This window comes from Dermacentor albipictus, chromosome 2, assembly GCF_038994185.2.
Source record: "Dermacentor albipictus isolate Rhodes 1998 colony chromosome 2, USDA_Dalb.pri_finalv2, whole genome shotgun sequence".
Taxonomy (NCBI): domain Eukaryota; kingdom Metazoa; phylum Arthropoda; class Arachnida; order Ixodida; family Ixodidae; genus Dermacentor; species Dermacentor albipictus.
The window spans coordinates 50,866,127-50,885,263 of NC_091822.1; the positions used below are offsets into that span (position 1 = coordinate 50,866,127).

The 19,137-nt window shown below is 45.4% G+C and overlaps 1 protein-coding gene and 1 long non-coding RNA gene across 2 annotated transcripts in view; both read left to right on the forward strand.

Annotated features, from left to right (window-relative positions):
* The window catches only part of LOC135904276 (cathepsin D-like), a 45,914-nt gene that overhangs the window by 18,200 nt on the left and 8,577 nt on the right, over positions 1–19,137 (forward strand). The window contains exon 5 of the mRNA XM_065434902.1: positions 3,008–3,152. Coding sequence (XP_065290974.1) covers positions 3,008–3,152 — 145 coding nt within the window. The remainder of the gene's footprint in view (positions 1–3,007; positions 3,153–19,137) is intronic.
* LOC139055936 (uncharacterized) lies at positions 7,196–18,633 on the forward strand. Its single transcript, XR_011512023.1, has 3 exons — positions 7,196–8,074; positions 9,211–9,316; positions 14,801–18,633. It is a non-coding gene; the product is annotated as an uncharacterized lncRNA (long non-coding RNA).

A 19,137-nucleotide genomic window follows, 5' to 3' on the forward strand; every position in this document is an offset into this window, starting at 1 on the left:
AAGTAGAATAGACTTGGTTACAGCAATATTAGCTGCTTTTGTCGATTTGAGCTTTGCGCCGCCAGGTAGATGCACCAAGCAGGACGCTCCCGTTTATGGCTCCGCCCCAACACCCCAACTGCGTTTATCCGAATACCAGACACGCTAAACCTCTCTAACACACATAAAAACGACGTCTGTCGACACTTGGCGGAAGATTTATTAGATTATCTACCCGCTAGCTGCTCGTAAGTTCTCCTACATCGCAAGAGTCACGTGGGTAACGTGACCTCTTAGGGGCAGCGATGTTTTCGGCCGCTCCAACAACCCAAGGACGCAAGTAGACGTAGCGCTCTGCGCATGCGCAGTAACGTCGCCCCTAGTTCTTGCGTACGCAAGCCGCTTGCGTCCCCAACACTAAAACTCCCTAATATTCAAACGGTTGCAGCAGTTCGCGTCCAGAATAAAAGATTTGGATTTAGTTCTGTCTGTAGTCGTGTGCGAATGAAATTACTACAAGCCAATGAGAAGATCCATTATTTAACACCGAAATCGTGGTTTGTAATAACGCTCAGCAACTGGACTTCCGGTTAAATTACAGTTCAACTTCGTGCTCATTTTACTCGAGAAATTACGCCACTCCAATCTCCTATTTACAGCCGGCAGTATGCCTGCCGTTCATATTTATCTGCTATCCCCTTCAGTCACGAATTATGATGCGCTGTTGGTACTTGTGTGAAGCACAGATAATTTTACGCCAGGGTACTTGCGACTCCACTGAAAACAAATCACGAATGTAGAATGACTCATTGAGCATTTTATAATTACGGAGTAACTAAATATTTTATATTGTGAGGTCAGTCACGCTACGTTTCTTCATGGAAAGGGTTGAATCACCCACTGTAATTTCATGCACAAGTTATTCATCGGCGGCAAGCATTTAAAAAAATAAAAAAAATATTTCGAAGTTGCTACCGACATGAACAACGTCAAACGTCACGTAAAACACGGTAGTGCCTTCACCAAAGCTGTACTCTGTAACGATACATACCACCCAGAAGTAACTTGGCAGTAATTTGGGTTGGGGGAATGTTCAATTTACCCTAAGCTTAATGTTTGTGCTCTATTCCTTGTTACCACTGCACAGAAAGGGCAAAAATTGGTCGGGTCCACAAATGTGGACACCATGACTGAAGAGGCAATGCCTGAAGTAGCTGAAATAATTAATGAAATGGCTAATGTAGTAAGTAACAGAAGCCAAATAGATGCAATATTCATGGATTTCTGAATGGTTATTGATGTCCTTCACTATGCGGACCGAATAATTATTCTGTCAGTGGTACGAGAGCTCATTCTCATGGATAAAGAATTACCTCGATAATGGAAAGCAGCGCTTAGCTTTGAACGACTGTATGTCTCATTACCTTAACGTTCTTTGTTTTTTTTTTTTGGTGTACCGCAGGGCTCAGTGCTGGTGCTTCTTCTGTTCCTAGTCTACACCAATGATATTCATGTCTCCGTTCATCTCTCCGTTCAAATTCGCCTATTCGCCGATGATATTGTGTATTCAAAAATAAGTAGCAGAGTGGATCAAGTGGAGTTAAACGACCGATTAGCTTATACACAAAATTTCAGCAAATGATCGAGTATGAAACTGAATGCAGAACAAATTTCCTGCAGAAACTCAAAAATGAGATTCGTCAGATAGGACACCAGCATACTTGCCAATCGCTCATATATATATATATATATATATATATATATAAGTTCATAAATCTCCGATTCCGAACTAACGTGCTTCTTATGAAAGCCAATGTGCAATGTTTGAGTGAGCTTGGGAACATTTTGAGGGACTTATTTGAGCGTGGCAGATGACGGCAGACAAGATATTAGCATAGGTTACTGAATTATAGTATGCTACTTCAAAGGCGCGTAGCGAGGTATACGAAAACTTACGTCATATTATTTCACCTTGGCCTTAACAACAGATCAAATGCTTTACTTAAGTCGAAGTATAGAGTGTCTTACTGGTCGCTACTATGTTCCAGCCTGGAAGCATGGCTCATAAGTTTTACCAAGTTTGTTTCTTTCAACCACTCTGATACAAGGCCATGTTCATTTATAAAAATGTTCTTAGCGCTAACAGAAAGCAGGGAATGCAATACAAACACTTTCGACGCCACGCGGAGGATATAGAGGTTGTCCCGCATGAGTTCAGCCAAAATTTTAAACATGAAAGGCACTCCGGACGCGAGTTGAACAAAATGCATAATGTTGGTACCGGCCTAGAGTTACACAGGCTGTTTTTTAATTTCCCCTTATCTGATGCATAAGTTATGTTTATTTATTGAACTTTTAAAGTATTGGCTGCAGATCCCAAGTGTGATACGCAAAGTTGTAGAGCACCTTCTGAAACCTCTGAATAAATGTTTCCAACACGAGATATCTCACGTGATCCTTTCTTCCGTGTTCTAGAGAAATCCTGCGAAATATGAAAAACTAGCATGTGACGGGGCGCTTGCACACTGTTATTGTGCTGCTCTCAAGTGTGCGATGGATGATGAAGGTCGGCTGCAGCGAGGCTGGCCCTCGACAGGGCGTTATGCCTGGTGTAGGTGTCTGAGTATGCGGCTCTTATCGCATGACGGTGCAAATGCATGCTGCTGGCCGAGCATTGCCGACCTTGTCGAATATCTCTAGCTGGCGCTCGCTTCCGCCGCATCGCAGCTCACGAAAGAAAGAGGCCGCGTTTCTGGGAGAAACCCCGCCACCGTCCATAGCGTTCGCGGCCAGCGTTTCCCGGTAAACATTACTGTTACATACGCTCCAATTGCCGGGAAACGTGAAAAGCAGCCAGGGATCTTTGAGTGCTATCGCGTTCCACTCTTAAAGGCGAATCGTAAGCGTCCTCCAAATTTGTTTGTCCGGTAGTCTGATATTAGAGGTACAGAGATTAACGTATGCAGTTTACTTAACTACAAACTATATTATGCTTTTTAAATAGTTCATTTCTCTTTTTTCTCACCAGAGTGAGTGTGGATGACAAGGCCACCTTCTGCAAGGGGGGCTGCCAAGCAATCGCCGACACTGGCACATCAATGCTCGTCGCTCCCTCGGACGACGTCAAGAAGATTAACAAACTCCTAGGGGCTAAGGAAGCCTCACCAGGACAGGTGACAGTTTTAAAGCCAATCTTTCTTTGCCTCATCTTTCTACTTATCATCTGCTGCTGCTGCTGCTGTTTGCCGCGCCTCATTGTGGCGCGGTTTACAACATGTATGTTGTATGTCCACGGCTGAGGCGCGGGAGAGGGCTCTAAGACACATTTACAACAAAAGTTCCTTGCGCGTCACCAAGGCCCCCCCCAATGACCTCTGGAGCTCCCTGGTCGTCGACAAAATGGCCTATTTACGGCAGTAATTACGCGTGAGCCCTTCGCAAAAGCATTGAAAAAGGTACCAGCGCTCACCTTAGTACTCACATGAAACAGCCCAGCGACTGTACCACAAAGCCTCTCTGACAATGATGGCGTGCCAACAACAGCATGACGAGAGTCGGATGACGTAGGTGGAATGACAATGATGGCACACTGTGACGGCATGACGACGATTTTATGGCAACAAGTCCATGATAACGGCTATAGACGGCGACTGAATGACGACAATGGCATACAACGGACGCATATTCATGGTCAAATGACGATAGCATAATTATGATAGACTGACAAAGGATTCACGTCGATGGAACGACGAAAGTAAAATGCCAGTGCGAAGACGACGGCATGATAACAATCATATGGCAACGGCTGCGTGGCGACGACAGCACCACGATAGTTGTGTGAGAAAGTTAGAATGACGACAATGAAACGACGGCGAAGCAATTATAGCAATGATATAACAACGAATGCATGGCAAAGACTCTGACGACCTCACAATGACGGCGATGGCTGGACAACGTTCTAAGGACAACAGGATGACGACGAGTGTATGCTGACAATGGCGGGACAACCAGTGTATTAGGAAGCCTGCTTAACGACGATGGCAAGAATATGGCGGCATGACGAGAGTCACATGACGAAGTTGGAGTGACGACAATGAAACGATCACAATGGCATCACGACGGCGGTCTAACGAATGCGTAACGACGGTGTCACGCGGATGGCGTGACGACGATGGAATGATGAGAGTAGGATGGTAGAACCGGAATGACGACAATGCAACAGCCACGACTTCATCACCTCCACGAACACATACCTAAGCAATTAGACTGCTCTGTCTGTCATACATTTACCATGCGAGGCATCCGGACATACTTCTAGTAATACCCCCAGCACAAAAAAAACGCGAGCGAGATCGTGGCTTGTGTTAAGCGTGGAGCGGATGCAGAAAACGACATGGAGGTAGATAGTGCGCGCCGCACTAAACGGAAGGCGGAAGGCCCCGCCGCAGTACCCGTCGAGAGTGTCGCCGCGCCGGACCCCCGAATTTCAAAACTGGAACGCGTGATTGAGAGTATGGTTGCTCAGCAAGCCGCCCAAAACAAACAGCTGGTAGAGAGCGTTGCCGCTCTTAGCTCCGCCATGACTGCAGTTATGTCCCACATTGGATTAACCGCGGCACAACCCCAATCCCAACCGCAACCTTACCTTCAGCCTCAGGTGGTAACTTCGCCTGCACCATCGCCAGAACCAAACATGCTACGCGATTCTGTGGCTCAACGCGCTTCCGGAGTGCTCACAAAAACACCTAGCACGGTTTCACCGTGCATGGAACCGCAAAAACAAACGTGATGGCCAAAGCACCAATCGTAATCTGGCAGTGGAATTGCAGGGGCTTCCGCCGTAAACGCAGGTCTCTAGAATACACGCTTCAAAATCACCAAACCAAACCTGACATAGTTGCCCTTCAGGAAACTGGGATAGCGGCAAAATTATCAGGTTTTGCGGCTTACAACGAAATTACCGCTCCAGATATCTCTCCGGCCACGGCGATCATGGTGAACAGAAATCTGACCGCCAACCAATTAAACCTGGAATTCACGGCGGTGTCATACATCTTCGTTGAAATCCTGCCAAAACGACGATCGGACCAAATGCTCTACATTCTGAATGTTTATAGCCCCGCTAGGGATAAAAGCCTAGCAGTAGCTACGCTAATAGGCAAAGCATATAAAGCTGCAAAGCATGCACAACTCGTGCTTCTGGGAGATTTCAACGCGCACCATTCGGCCTGGGCACTGTAAACAAAAGTTAGCCGACATTGGGGTTTTTGCGGCTCATGAGCTTTGAAGACTACCTTGCACCAGAAAATTACTCTGGCATAGGGCAGTAAAATGCGTTACATTACATCGTTTTACTACCACCTCTGAGAAACGTAGTAAAAGGATGTCATGAGCCGGCTTTACGACGTACGGAGTTTTAGATCACGTGACCAAAAACCATCTATTGAGAGTTTAAAACCACGTGATCTGGAACCAACCTGAAGATCACGTGATTAAATACTACCACTTTACTCCCCAAGGTTGCAAGCTCCGCCCAATCCAGTTAAGCCTACGCTCGGCGACAGGCACGGCCGCGGCAGGAATGGCAAAGATCGATGCCGTGGCGGTGCATCCACCAGCGGAACGGCAGAACGTTGGAAACTTGGAACGTATGTACTACATACGTCGCGTAAGAGGTGCCTCAAGTGGACGCGGCTTCCTGCCGGCGCGCCGCCCGTTGCACGACCGACGAGCCAATCGACTGCATTGCGTCAGTGCGAACTCGTCGAAAAATAATGTTCCGATTCCGCTCTGCACGGCGAGCCGGCGTGGCCATGCTCGTATTCAGCAACAAAAATCGCCTCAAGAATCGTTCCTGGACCGATCCTCTCTACGGCAGGTAAATATCTTGCCGTTCGCGAGGGATACCGCCATCGGCCGGCAGCCTACAAACGGCGAGTTGTCGCGTCTGCTGCTCCGGCCGGAAGCAAGCGTGTCGGTCAAAATTCATTGCCAAGCACAAGCCCACTTTTTCATGCTTCTACGAGCGAGAAAATGACTGTCTCTTGTCCACTTTGAAGCTGTGAACGGAAGCGTCACGACCCACTGTAGCACAAAATAAACAAAACGTTGGTTAGTTGTAGTGACAGTCAATGGAAAGCCTCACGCACTAGAAATAGATGCGATCATGTCGAGCGGTCTCGCCAATTCAAGGTGAGGGCACATAATCTCGTAAACACCACAGCTAGCGCTGTAGGAAGCGTGTATACGAGCGGTGATCATGAATTTGTGCTCAGTAGGCGTCAAAGAAGCCCGTAGGCCATCCACCATTGCAAGCACACGGAGCTGCACAGACGGCGCGCTGATGGACTCGTGTTCGCCAACTAAAGCGGGAGACACACGGTCCGATTCGGTGTCCAATCCGGCGGCCGACGCGCCTGAACGGCAGCCGGAATCGAGGTGTTTTGCCGTGCGCATGCCGAAGCGCCGGATCGGACGTCCGGCGTGCGACAAACCGGGCAAATTTTCATTGTCCGATGTGTCCGACAACCGCACTCTCCGCACCGTCGTTTGGCCGCAGCTAATGTGACGTTCTCTGACGTTCCCTCCACGGAGGCGGCGCTGGCAGGCCGGTTTCTCGCCGTCTTTTTTTTTCCCCCTAGCCTGCTGCAGTTTGTTGCCGACACGAAATAGTTACCAGTTCAATAAAGTTATCTCAAATATGTGTTTATTATGCAAAACAGCGCCTAGTACACTAGCACTAAGCTACCGTCGAAATCGGGAGCCGCGACTCGAGGGCCTTTCCGCGGACAAACAGCACACACCGATCTCTATGCACCGACCGTCCGAGCGAGGCTGCTCGCTTCGCTTGCACGTTTGCCCTTCGCAACGACTGCGTCGAGTAAACCAATTGTATTTGATTACGGGCTACCTAAGTGCACAGCGTTAACTGTTTTGGCAAAAATAAGCCCTCTTCATCGAGCTCGGGGTGAATCAAGCGCCGTCGGCCGCAGCGTCCGCCTAGCTATGCCTGCCGGCCGTATCGCTGACCGTTACCGGAGCCGTCAGTGGACAACACGCCGTCGTGAAGTGTTCTGTCACTTGCAGGGGCATAATTTTATTGACAGTGTTCACGTAAAGCGAAGCAGTGTTGTGCAGAGCTTGTATATTGCGTTTCTCGACGTGAATCTGAACTCAAGCTGGGGGGGGGGGGGCTGGATCTGGGCGGAGCTTACGCGCCGCTCGACCGTTCGGATACACGCACGTTGGATCGGACGCCGAATCGTACCGTGTGTCCCCTGCTTAAAGCTCGCTCATGGTTCGGCGTTAGTCCCTGTATATTCTTTATAAATAAGGAAGCCTACCTAGGCACTGTAAACCCAATTGGGGCCTAAATGCCTGCCCTCCTCCCAGCTACAGTTTCGTTTGAGCGACAAAGTCTGATTTCGAAGGCCGTGCTTTTGCAAACTGCATGCGACTGAAGCGGTTGCGAATCTTGAAGGTGACATCCGCTTCGTTTTTTTATATATATATAGTACATTTTCTTAAACTTCGTATAAAAAAGTGCATATTTATACAAAGTTAACACTTTTGGACTCAAGAAATTTGTTAAAGTGTCCCTACCGATTGTTGTTAGGAAAAAACACGTAATTTTCTCATTTACGACACATTTTTCTAAAAACCGCAGAGTGGCGCCACTGCAGTATTTGTTTGGTCGACATACCACGCTGGTTGTCGTAAAGTGCGGTATTTGAGTTATATTTTAGAAGAGCCTAGACAAAATGTGCTCCTTGTCATGTGCAGTAACCATCGCAAACCCTCCGGACTCGTGTAACGCCGTTAGTTCGCCGTGTGTTTCGTGCGATCTACCAGTGTCGACAGTGAGTGTCTTACTACAGCGCCCGTCCGAGCTGCCTTTGTTCCGCCGAGCTGCCTGCCCGCGCTCCCGTGAAAATTCTGGTACTGGAGCTTCGAATCGTAGTGTATGGAAGGCTGTTGAAAGTTGTGCTTTTGTGGAACTGGAGTTCATCGGAAGTTCTACAGTGCTTGCGCCAGAAAGACATCGGTGCCTCGGTACCTTTGAGACGAAGGAGCGTTGGCCAAGTCTTTTTGAAAGGTAAGCAAGTTTGGCCCTTGCGCGCATTCTTGAACTTATGATTTACGTAATGAACGTTGTGTAACTAGCTAGAGCAAAGCGCTTTCTGATCATAGGTTGGCCGTCTTGCTGTGCACATTTAGCAAGCAATTTCACGAAGGCTTCTTCTGATGTTACAGTAAGCGTACTTGCATTCTGCTGTAAAATATATGCTACCCGCCTTGATTGCTATGCCTGAATGGGCACACAATTATGAAAACACTGAAAGTTACTGTTCGTTCGGTAGTTTTCTGGCAAGAATTTATTCGTTATATATGCATTCCCGCAAGTACAGTACATGTGTAATGTATCCGTCGATGTATCATGGGCTTCGCGCGTTGGCACACGATTCCTTTGTTTGACGCTTAAGCGGATAGAAGCTTGTATGAAGATTTTTGTATGTATACAGTTTGGTTTGGAGGACCATGTCGCGAGAACCTGTGTATTGTTTATGTTCTTGAGTGTCTTCGCGTATTTGTCTTCTATGTTGCAAACCCGACATAGGCCGATATTACAGTAACGAAGTTTATTTTTAATCGAGACACTTCAGACACCGGCCTTTAAGAAAGACATAGACCAACCAATTCTTACGAACGGGATGCCAGCTCTTTCAATCGTAGGTTATATGGCAGTGCATAATAAAGTAAGGACTGCGATTTTGTAGCGATACTTACCCCTCGATTCTATACCACTCTTGTCGCCCACCGCAAACGGCCGGCTGTTCCAGTACGTAGCACGGGCCGGGGCGGCGGTCAGACCACTTACGAATAACGAAAAGGAATAGCATCGCTACAAAATTGTGATCTAGCTTTCAGAATGCTTTTCATGTGCTCAATATTTTTGTTTAATCCAAAGCGCCACGTTTTACTGCTTATATGAGTTTTGTTTTTGATTGTCCTGGTAGCCTGTTGTTGCTGATTTCGTTCCTCCCTGAAACTTCTCTTGTTACAAAATGTCAGTGTAACCTCCTTAGATATAACAAAGAGACATTTGTGCAACCAGGCGCAAATTCATGCAGCTGGCTGTGTGAGGCTCTCTTTGCAATTCCACATGGCACTGGTAAATCACAAATTCCCAGGTTCACAGCACAATAAATTAAACATTTCTTACTTTTGAAGGCTATGCGGATTCTGGAGGCATCCCTACATCGAGCAGGAACCTGCTGCACTGCTGGAAGCTGGACAGCACGACAATAAAGCACGTGATCTGCGTGCTTTCTCAAAGGTGCGTACAAAACTGGCGCTGCCTTTCGAGTTGTAGGATACATTTGTGTTATATGCAATCATTTTACTGTATTGCCATTTTCAGGATTTCTAGTGGCTGATCACGAATTTTATGTTTTGGTGGAGTGCCCTCAGTTTAATGAATTTACCTAAAGTAGCCTCCTCTGAGTTAAATATAATTGGGCGCTTGAGTAATTATGCCTTATATACTCCATATAGACTATATTAATCTAGCCAAAATGCCTTTTTAAGAACCATGAATTCAGGTTTCGTGCCTTGAATAATGTGCTCTAGAGTGTCTAGAAAAATGCGTTGTACCACCTAAAGACATAGTTTATGCAAAAGTGCCTTAAGCAATGCTTTCGCACAAAAGTTGTATCATCAAGAGTTTCAGAGAAGCCTGTGTGGTCGGTATGAAACATGACAAAGACAGACATAGACCAACCAAATACAACATTAAAAGCAATACATTTTGGCTTCCATATGGAAGCCTTGTTCACAATAAGGCTAAAAAAAGTGGAAGTGCATATTTAAGTAAGTAAGTTTTAGCATAAGATGGGCGTGGGCTCCTTGGTTTCAGATAAACGTGTGTCCTGTTGATTGCATCTCCAGGGAATCCGGGTACAGGCATGGCTTCCAATTTCTTTCCTGGCCGATTATGTTAGACACTATCCAGTCACTATTGTGTTTAGTCATTGCGGCATGCTCTGCCAAAGCATTTGATGCCACTCTTTACTCATCCACATCGTTCTGATGTTGGCGTAGCCATTGCTTAAAGTTGCCCATTGCTCTAATGTAGATAATATTCATATACACATGTTATGTTTCAAAGGTCAGAATTCATGTCAGTAAAATTTTTGATACGGTTTGTTACTGGGATGGCTACCTCGTTGGTTTAACATGGCTTGTCACTGGGATTGCTCTCTTGTTTGTTTAGCTTCTTGTCGGGTTCATATGGATTTGATTTTGTGCACAATGAGATGTTACACACACACACCTTGCATATACATGAAAAAAAGGTTTACAACAGAGATAACATATATGCATGGGCATATATGTGTCAATAAAATACTCGAGCCTCATTTCTGCCTACAGAAAAAGAAGTTATTTCTCCTCGAGGGCATGACTGCTTGCAATAATGAACCTCCAAGAAAAGGTTTTCTATAATCCGTATTTTTGATATCTAAATGCTTATGTGGCATGTACAAACTGCTTGCATCAATTTGTCATTGGGATGAGTGGTCTAAATTTTTAATTTGAGTAATAATTGCAACAAATAACTCATTTCACCTGTCTTCTAATGACTCTAAAATTCTATGCTTCTACCTTGCCAAACTTTTATGAAATTAGTTTGATGAGGCCTAATATACAGGTCTTTCTAAATTGAAGGTATCAGTACCTATTAAAGACTGTGCTAACTAAGAAAATGCTGCTTGTGTATGTGGTTTATTCATTTCTCAGACAAAAGCTTTACACCCAAGTGCAGTCAGTAAATCGAAAACAATTGCGTCTTGTTCAATAGTTCTCGAGCACTTGTGCGTCACTATAGTCGGATACAAATTTAGAAAAAAGGGGAGGCCCCACACAGATGAATGAAGCGCGACGTCCGATTGCCTCCGCGACTAAAATAATCCCGCTCAAAAAATCGTGCTTAGGAAACACACAATTCTCAGTATAAATAAAGACTTTGATGATTGGTTTAGTAGAGCTCTCATGTGCTACAGCACATGCCAGATTGCGACAGAAAAATAACCCCGTGCCTTCCACAACGCTGCCCGTCGTCTGCTCTTTAGCTTCATTGCAAGCGGCAAAAGTAGAAAGAGCAACTCTGCATGGCATTTGTGCTTGTTTACATGTACACGGCACATTTACTACTCTTGTTCCGAGCTTCAAATGAATCAGTTGCTACTGAGCAAGTACTTATATAAAACAATGCATTTATCGCAACCATTACAAACCCAAGATGCTCAGTGTCAGCGAAAGCACCGTGTTAAAGGTGAGGAGGGAGGTCAAAGCTTCGCATATTTCGGGTGGCAAACTATCGACGCCCTCGCGAAAACGCCCACAAAATGTGGAGAAAAGAAGCAGCAGCACGAAGTAGGACACGTGTGCGCTGAGCTCGTGTGCACGATTTCTTTCACCACAACGAGATACCGACGATCGAGAAGATCACTAACGAGTTCTCGAAGCATATATTGTGTTATGTTTGTGCCCTGGGATTTGCCTGACGGAAGGCCAGTGCTATGGTTTGTCGACTGTGGAGGCAGCATTGATCCCCGCATGGTGCCTGCCTGCTTCGGACACGACTACGTGCACGGCTCGAGTTTCCTCGCGGCTGCACGGCGTCCACGACGGAAGCAGCCACCGGATCACGGACTGCTATTCGGCCCCTCCCCGTCCCGGCAGCAACGCACCCCCCCCCCTCGTTTGTCCGGCGGCGCCCGCACCACAAACGACTCCCGCTGTGTTTGGGACAGTTTCCAAAGGAGGGCTATGTTTTGACCCAGTGCCTTGCAGTTGGTTCCCTTTGTCCTATTCGGGCCATAAAACTTGCCCGGCGCACCATTCTGACCGACCGCCAAATCGTCCTGACGCCGCAGCACGGTTCAAGGAAGCGCCGGCCACCGAGAGCGGCGTTAGGACCCCGGAGGCTGCCCAGACCCTCTCTCTCACGACCTTGTTTCGTCTTTGGGGACTGTCTGGAAGATCTTTGGGCTGAGGGGTGTTATTTAAGCAGCTTGCAGCTGCTCTGTTGGTCTCTGTCTTGATAACGACGACAACATGTAAACATTGTATAAAGAATTATTCGCAGAGAAAACTCTCCTCGTCTCTGACTCTGCGTGAAGCGAGGTCCAGACCTCCTGCCAGCCACACATACCTCGGCAAACGCAACAATGGATCTCCCATCACTGAAGCGGTGTACTGTGTGTCAAGCACAGCAGCCAAGCATTCTCCCGTGACCTCTCAAATAAATAAGCGGTTCACTTGATGACATATTCCTTCTAATGGAAGCCCAATTCTGAAAAAGCAACGTCCTGCACAGATGATGCTCAATATAAGCGTTGGCATGGAAACGTGCTGAAATGCCGGAAAATCTGAATGCAAATGCAGTTATTAACTCTGAATAACTATGTGGGGCCCGAAATGCTCATTCGGGCAGCCACTGTCCAGCTTCACGCGAAAAAGCAGTAGTCAACGTGAATGAAATTGACAGCCACTCTTAGCAGCTTGCACGCCAAAGCACATTGTGCTTTGCGTGCAGTTGTGCTGCCCCTACTGTTTTTTCCAGCCCGTTGAGATGAATAATGCCAATGTCAGATACGCCCAAAATACTCTATTGGGCAGCCACCTATGAGCATGACGGGCCCTGTGATGAAATAACATTCATCAGGGCACGCTTCAAAGGCACCTTTAGCAGCCTGCACGTCAAATCACAGTCATACCGTAGCCATTGTTGTATTTGTTTATCTCACCGGGCAAGTAACACCAATGTAAGCACAATTATTCACCCTGAATAGCTCTGCTAGCATTGTGCTAAAAAATGCTGAGTGAAGTTGAATGTGTTTTATTGAGGCAATTATTTAATTTACAAGCCATCGGCATGTCGATCAATGGCCAGGTTCAGACAATGTCATTTGTGAAGTAATAAATGGTGAAAGTTGCAAAAGCTCTCAGTGCACTGCTTTGCTGGGCTCCATTCACAGAAGAATGTCTTTGCAACGGCGAAAGCGTCAGACAGAAATCACACCCCACTGCACATTGTTATTCGTGCTGAAAATTTTCGCCATCATATGGGATAGGCAGCGAAACCGTTTGTTTACTAAGACTGAATGCATGAAAAATGCAACAGCATAGCAAGGTGTTTCACAATATGCAGCCTTTCATGTGAACTTCTGGCTAGCTGCCACATGCACTGACGCATAAACATGAACAGAGGTAAGAGGCAAAGTTACTGTGCAACCCACATGACGCTTTTAAGAAAATGTATCTCTCAACCTTTCTGTTTTGATAGGCGATCAAAATTTGTTTTGAGCAAGTTGGTTAATCACATTGCAGCAACAACACAAGAAACAAGGACAGAAAACGCAGCAAGTAGGCAGATTGGAAGACGAGGTAGACCAGTGAGAAAGGTTTTAATGAGATGGAAGAGGCCAGTCCTGCAGTGTACAGGAGTTAGTGCTTTGAATGAGATTGGCTAATGAAAATGTGTAAGGACTTTGCTGAAAGAAAACTATCAAAAACAAATGCTAATATAAAATAAAAGGACAAATATGAGTAAGTGCAAACACGCATGGAAGCAGGAACGCTGGCAACACAACTTATGCGTGACTGGACCACAGCACGCATTCTACAGCTTGCGTGCGCGGTGAGCACTGGTGGAAAGAAATCAATCGACAGTGCTATACACAACGCTCGAACACCGCCGTTAGACGCTCGGCTATCTCACTGTTGACAACGATCACTCATGCTAAGTTGACGGAGACAAATCTTTGCATTGGAGGCTTCTTTGTCAAATATTTTCTGTTGAGACGCTCGTAGGTTTGTTTCACGCGCGCACGCTTTTCTAATTTCTCCTCAGAATGGTTTTGCTCCATCACTTTACCCCGTCCGACGAAAAATGCAGCGACACGGTACACGAACTCACCCGCCGCTGACAGCAGGCACCAGACTTTGGCAAACTTTTCTTGTCCTAACTTCTCTCAGGAGCGAAATAAAAAAGACATGAAACAAACAGGCAGGATGTGTGTTTGCAGCATTCACCGAGGCATCCTGTTTTCAGGCAAAGCGTAGCGCAGCATCAGCGATGCTGCTGCAATGTTTCTTCGCCGGATCACGGCTTAGAATAAACGCACGCGGCACAGATGCCGCATTGTAAGCTCGCAGTAATATTTCCGGCATGATAGACAATGACAAACAGTTTGGGAATTCACTGTGACGAGGCATTGACACGCACAGCTGACGCGACTTGGCCCAGTTCGAAGCCCGGGCGGCCATCTTCTCCGACGGCGAGCCACCGGCCGTCCGGCGCATGACGTCAGTCCAGAGTGCGCACCCATTAGTGGATGCTCGTGTGCATCTGCCTCGGAGGAGTAAACGCCCTTGTTTTTCTAAAGTTGTATCTGACTATAATCGAGCACAGCTTGACCCTTGGCCTAATACTAAATCAGGCTTGAAGCTTTCAATGTGTGCTAATCGCTAGAACAGCACCAGATTTCATTCTGTGCCAAGGGGTGGAACGCATTTGCTTAGAGCTAGGCAGATGAATGTCTTTCTTTCGCATTGAAGTTCCCAATACTTTCTAGTCCTAGGTGAAAGTACACAGCTCAGCACAACGCATGTATGGTATACGTAATAGTGCTTTGTTCTTTAAACCGTATCAACAAGAAGCAGCTACTTCCGTTTTTGCAAACCTTACCTTATTTCCTAACCTTTCCTTGATCAAAAGTGTAGAAAATTAATCTGTGCTTGTTCTGTTGTTTCACAGGTAGACATCGGCGACGGTGTATATGTTGAAAAGGGCCTGCTGAAGAGGCTGCGCCTGGATGCTAACAACTCGGGCTTTCAGTTCGCGGGGGACCTCCTTAAGGCTCCTTTTACAAAAGTAGAGGTTGAAGGGAGGCGCTACACATGGATGCGCAGTAATTGTTTGTGACAGCGTCACTGCTGGCAGGCCTGGCCTGCCTTTTCGCTTCGTTCTGGGTCTTCCACGTTATCTACTCGAAAAAGGCCCACAGGATTTTGACATTTATTGAGCAGTGCTTTCTTGATTTTTACTACACAAAGCCGCAGTAGAAAGCATTGGATTTACTCAATTTTTACAAGACAAAACTATTGCTAGGCAAAAAAATTTTTAGATGCATATCCTCAAGAAAGTTTCTGTAAAAATTATTTTGCCTAACGAAAGCACTCGTGGGTTCTGTGGCTGTCAGGTTGCCCAAGCCATGTAGCACAGTGCTTGCTTTAAAGGGACACGAAATAGAAAATTTATTTGAGCTTTATTAAATCATTCTTCTACCGCACTTAAAAAACAACTCCCACCATGAGAATTGGCTTGATAAGCCAGATAACTTGCAAAAATGAAAACTTGTGTCGCCACCACCACCTTATAGTTCCTGCACCAGCTCGCTGTGATATGGAATTTGACGGTGTCTGGTCGGGTCTAGCTAATGTTCTACTGGCCAATATTGATGAATTCTGTTGTAAAGGTGTCAAAGAATATACTTAGTTGAAGTATGACTCCACGCTGATGTGCGGGCACTGCATAAAACTTGAAAAATGAAAGTTATATCTTCATTTTCTCATGTATTAATCCGCTTATTGCCACAATTATCATGAATACAAATCTGAAAGATTGTTTTATCAGTCTGAAATGATTTACTGTTTCTCTTTAGTATCTCTGTAATGGACCTTCAGCAACAAAATGTGTGTTAGTATGCCACAGGTATTCTCAGCAGGGGCAAAAGCACCAGCAGCATGCTGAATGATTCTGTACCAACTGATAACTTGAAGGATGTCCTGTGCCACTAGGGTTAGGCCAACGTGGCTCTGTGTTAATCACCACAAGTGTATTATGCAAAACTTAATGGCCCAGAAATTGGTAATTCAGGGGGGAGTTGAATTAGCTATTTTTATTTCTTTTTTTTTTCTTTATCATGGACTTCTCACATTACACTTTGTCACAACGCATTCACTTTAAAGTAACTGTGGAGAATAAGGTGGTTTGGTATTCAGACATGCCTTCTGTGTGTAAACAGTGTTAGATGAGCAATACAAAGATACGCTATAGATGCTGACTAGCAAAATGAAGGGGTTTCAGGGCAGCTACAAGTATACATCCTTGTAGTCGTACCTGTAGCACTATGTTCAATTTGTCACACAAGCATATGGCATCCATCACAACTGCATGCCTAGAAACAGACAAGGGCCACACACTCAATTCCCTTTTAGTCTATCTAAGAAGCACTACAATTTTTAGGCAACGAAATTGAAATCTGGCTTGTACCCATAAGTACTGCAATACAGTTGTGCAACATGTTCCTCTTGTGTGGAAAAAGGGCTGCATATGTTTTCTTTGAGCACAAGGGGGAGTGGTATCAGTTAGAGCCCCTCCATCCACGCGCCACTGCCGCTTTCTTAAGTAGCGACAACCTTTTTTGTGCGCCGCCTTTTCTCCTCACACCAAATCCTGTTCCAGCATTTCTGTTTTAAAAGTTTCCGGTTCCGGCGTTACCGCTTCCTGGAGTTGTGCTGCGGGAATTTCCGCTTTGACTGCCGATGGTCAGCCGCCCACGCGTGCTTAGCAGAGCTGTGGGAGTCGCCATGAGAAGAATGCAAAGGCGACAAGCTGTTATATTCCGCTGAAGTAGTAATTCGCGGTCGCTGTTTTCTAAATGCACGAAAAACGGCAGTGGTCTCCAAGCGCCAGGCACTACATTCCACTGTACGTTGTCTCTCGTGGCACAACCCGTCACAGGTTGACGTGAAACAGCGAACACGATCAGATCGCTGATTACAATAGGCGGTGGTACTTGGATGGAATCGCATTCACAGTTTAAACCACAGCTGGTGCAATTAAAGCCTCTCCATCGACGCGAAAGTAAACAACGTTAAGAAAAACATAGCGTTACTTCCACTCGGAACAGGAAGCTGCAGCTACTGAAGTTCCGCTTGACACCGGAAGCTAAGGGGGTGAGTGGCAGAGGAGCGTGGAGGAAGAGGGTAGGTTGGCGGTAATTAACCTGGTCGGCGGAAACGTGTATGGAGGGGCTTTAGTATCAGTTAATGGCTGTTTTCCATATATGTTTTGTCGTGTGTATTAGCAATCACCACTTTCCTTATCTGAGTGAGGTCATTTTTTAGAAAGTTTGAAAGTTTATGGAACATGTTGCTCATGGTTGTTGCAGTTTTCTTCCTAACTATCCATTCATTGCACTGTGCACCCATGTCTTGGGCAACTAGCTGTTTGAAGGTCAGTATGCTATCGATGGGTCTAGTGATAATCTCTAGTGCCCCCTCATTTGCTTGTTGCAATACTGAAGAGTTAGATTTTGTATATTCTGTCACTTGTTTATTTTCACTGTACTTTAGTTTCACTACATCTTGAATGTGTTGTGATAGTTTTTCTTTTGCAATGAAAGATATGGTGGACAGTTGCCGACACTAATGTGATAGTATGAATGCTTGCTGTATTTATCACGATTGTTTCATTTCGCTGGGGCACTAATGGTCATTAGCAGCAGATGCTAGCTGCTCTTAAGTGCAATGTTTTTATGTTGCATAGTATTGTTCATGATCCATTTAATGCACTGCACGCGCATGTTGTGGACAAGTGCCTGTTTGAAGAAATTGTCTGCATATTCAGTGGGTCTAATGTGAACATCTCTACTACTGACTTAGCTTCACTACATCTTGAATGTGTTGTGATAGTTTTTATTTTGCCGTGACAGATGTGGTGGGCAGTTGCCGGCACTAATGTGATAGTATGAATGCTTGCTGTATTTACCACATGGTTGTTTCATTTCGTCTGAGGCACTAGTGGCCGTTAGCAGCAGATGTCATTTGGCCTTATGTGCAATATTTTTATGTTGCATAGTTTCGTCCATAATCATCCATTGAATGCACTGCAGACCCATGTTCTGGACAACTGCCTGTTTGAAGGAATGATCTGCATATTCAGTGTGTCTAATGTGAACATCTCTAGTACTGCCTGTGTATTTGTGAGTTAGATTTTGTATTGTGTGTCATTTTGTTTTCACAGTGCTTTAGTTTCACTACATCGTGAATGCGTTGATAGTTTTCCTTTTGCAGTGAGAGATATGGTGGTCAGTGGCCGGCACTAATGTGATAGTACGAATGCTTGCTGTATTTACCACATGGTTGTTTAATTTTGTTTGGTGCAGTAATGGCCATTAGCAGCAGATGCCATTTGGCCCTAAGTGCAATATTTTTATGTTGCATAGTTATGTTCATACTAATCCATTGAATGCACTGCACACCCATGTTCTGGACAACTGCCTGTTCGAAGGAATGACCTGCATATTCAGTGGGTTTAATGTGAACGTCACTAGTACTGACTGTATATTTATCAGTTAGATTTTATATTGTATGTTGCTTGTTTTCACTGTACTTTAGTCGGATTGCACATTGAATGTGTTGTGATGTATTTTATTTTGCTATGAGAGATCTAATGGGGCAGTTACCAGCCCCCAGTCTGTGTGTTAGTACAAATATTTATTATGCTTATCACAGCATTTTATAAGGCTATAGTTTTGTGATAATTAACTCATGCCTGACTTTTTTATGATAAACATGTCAGAACTAATAAACAATTACTCATGCTTGGGATCCATGAAATCATCTTTGTAATCTTTCAATTGCCTTCGAAATATTTCCACATCAGGCCCAAGAAACTCCAGAACGGGCTTGAAAAATTACTCTCGGAAAGAACCGAGAAAACCTGATGAACGAGGTAAAAAAATACTCCGAGATCAGCTCCAACAAACCACAGAATGGGCTTGAAAAATTACTCTCGGGTAGAGCTACGAAACCTTGATAACGAGGTAAGAAAATACCCCGACATCAGTACCACCAAACTCGAGAATAGGCCTAAAAATAACTCCCAGGAATAGCCTAGAAAACTGGATGAATGAGGTAAAAAAATACTCCCGCATCAGACCCAAGAAACTCGCGAATGGGCTTGAAAAATAACTCAGGAATAGCCGCTAGAACTTCGTGATGGCAGTAAAAATATAGTACCACTATCGTCCCTAAAAACCTTCCCACAGATTAAAAAATTACTCTCGTTTCTACATAGAAAAACCT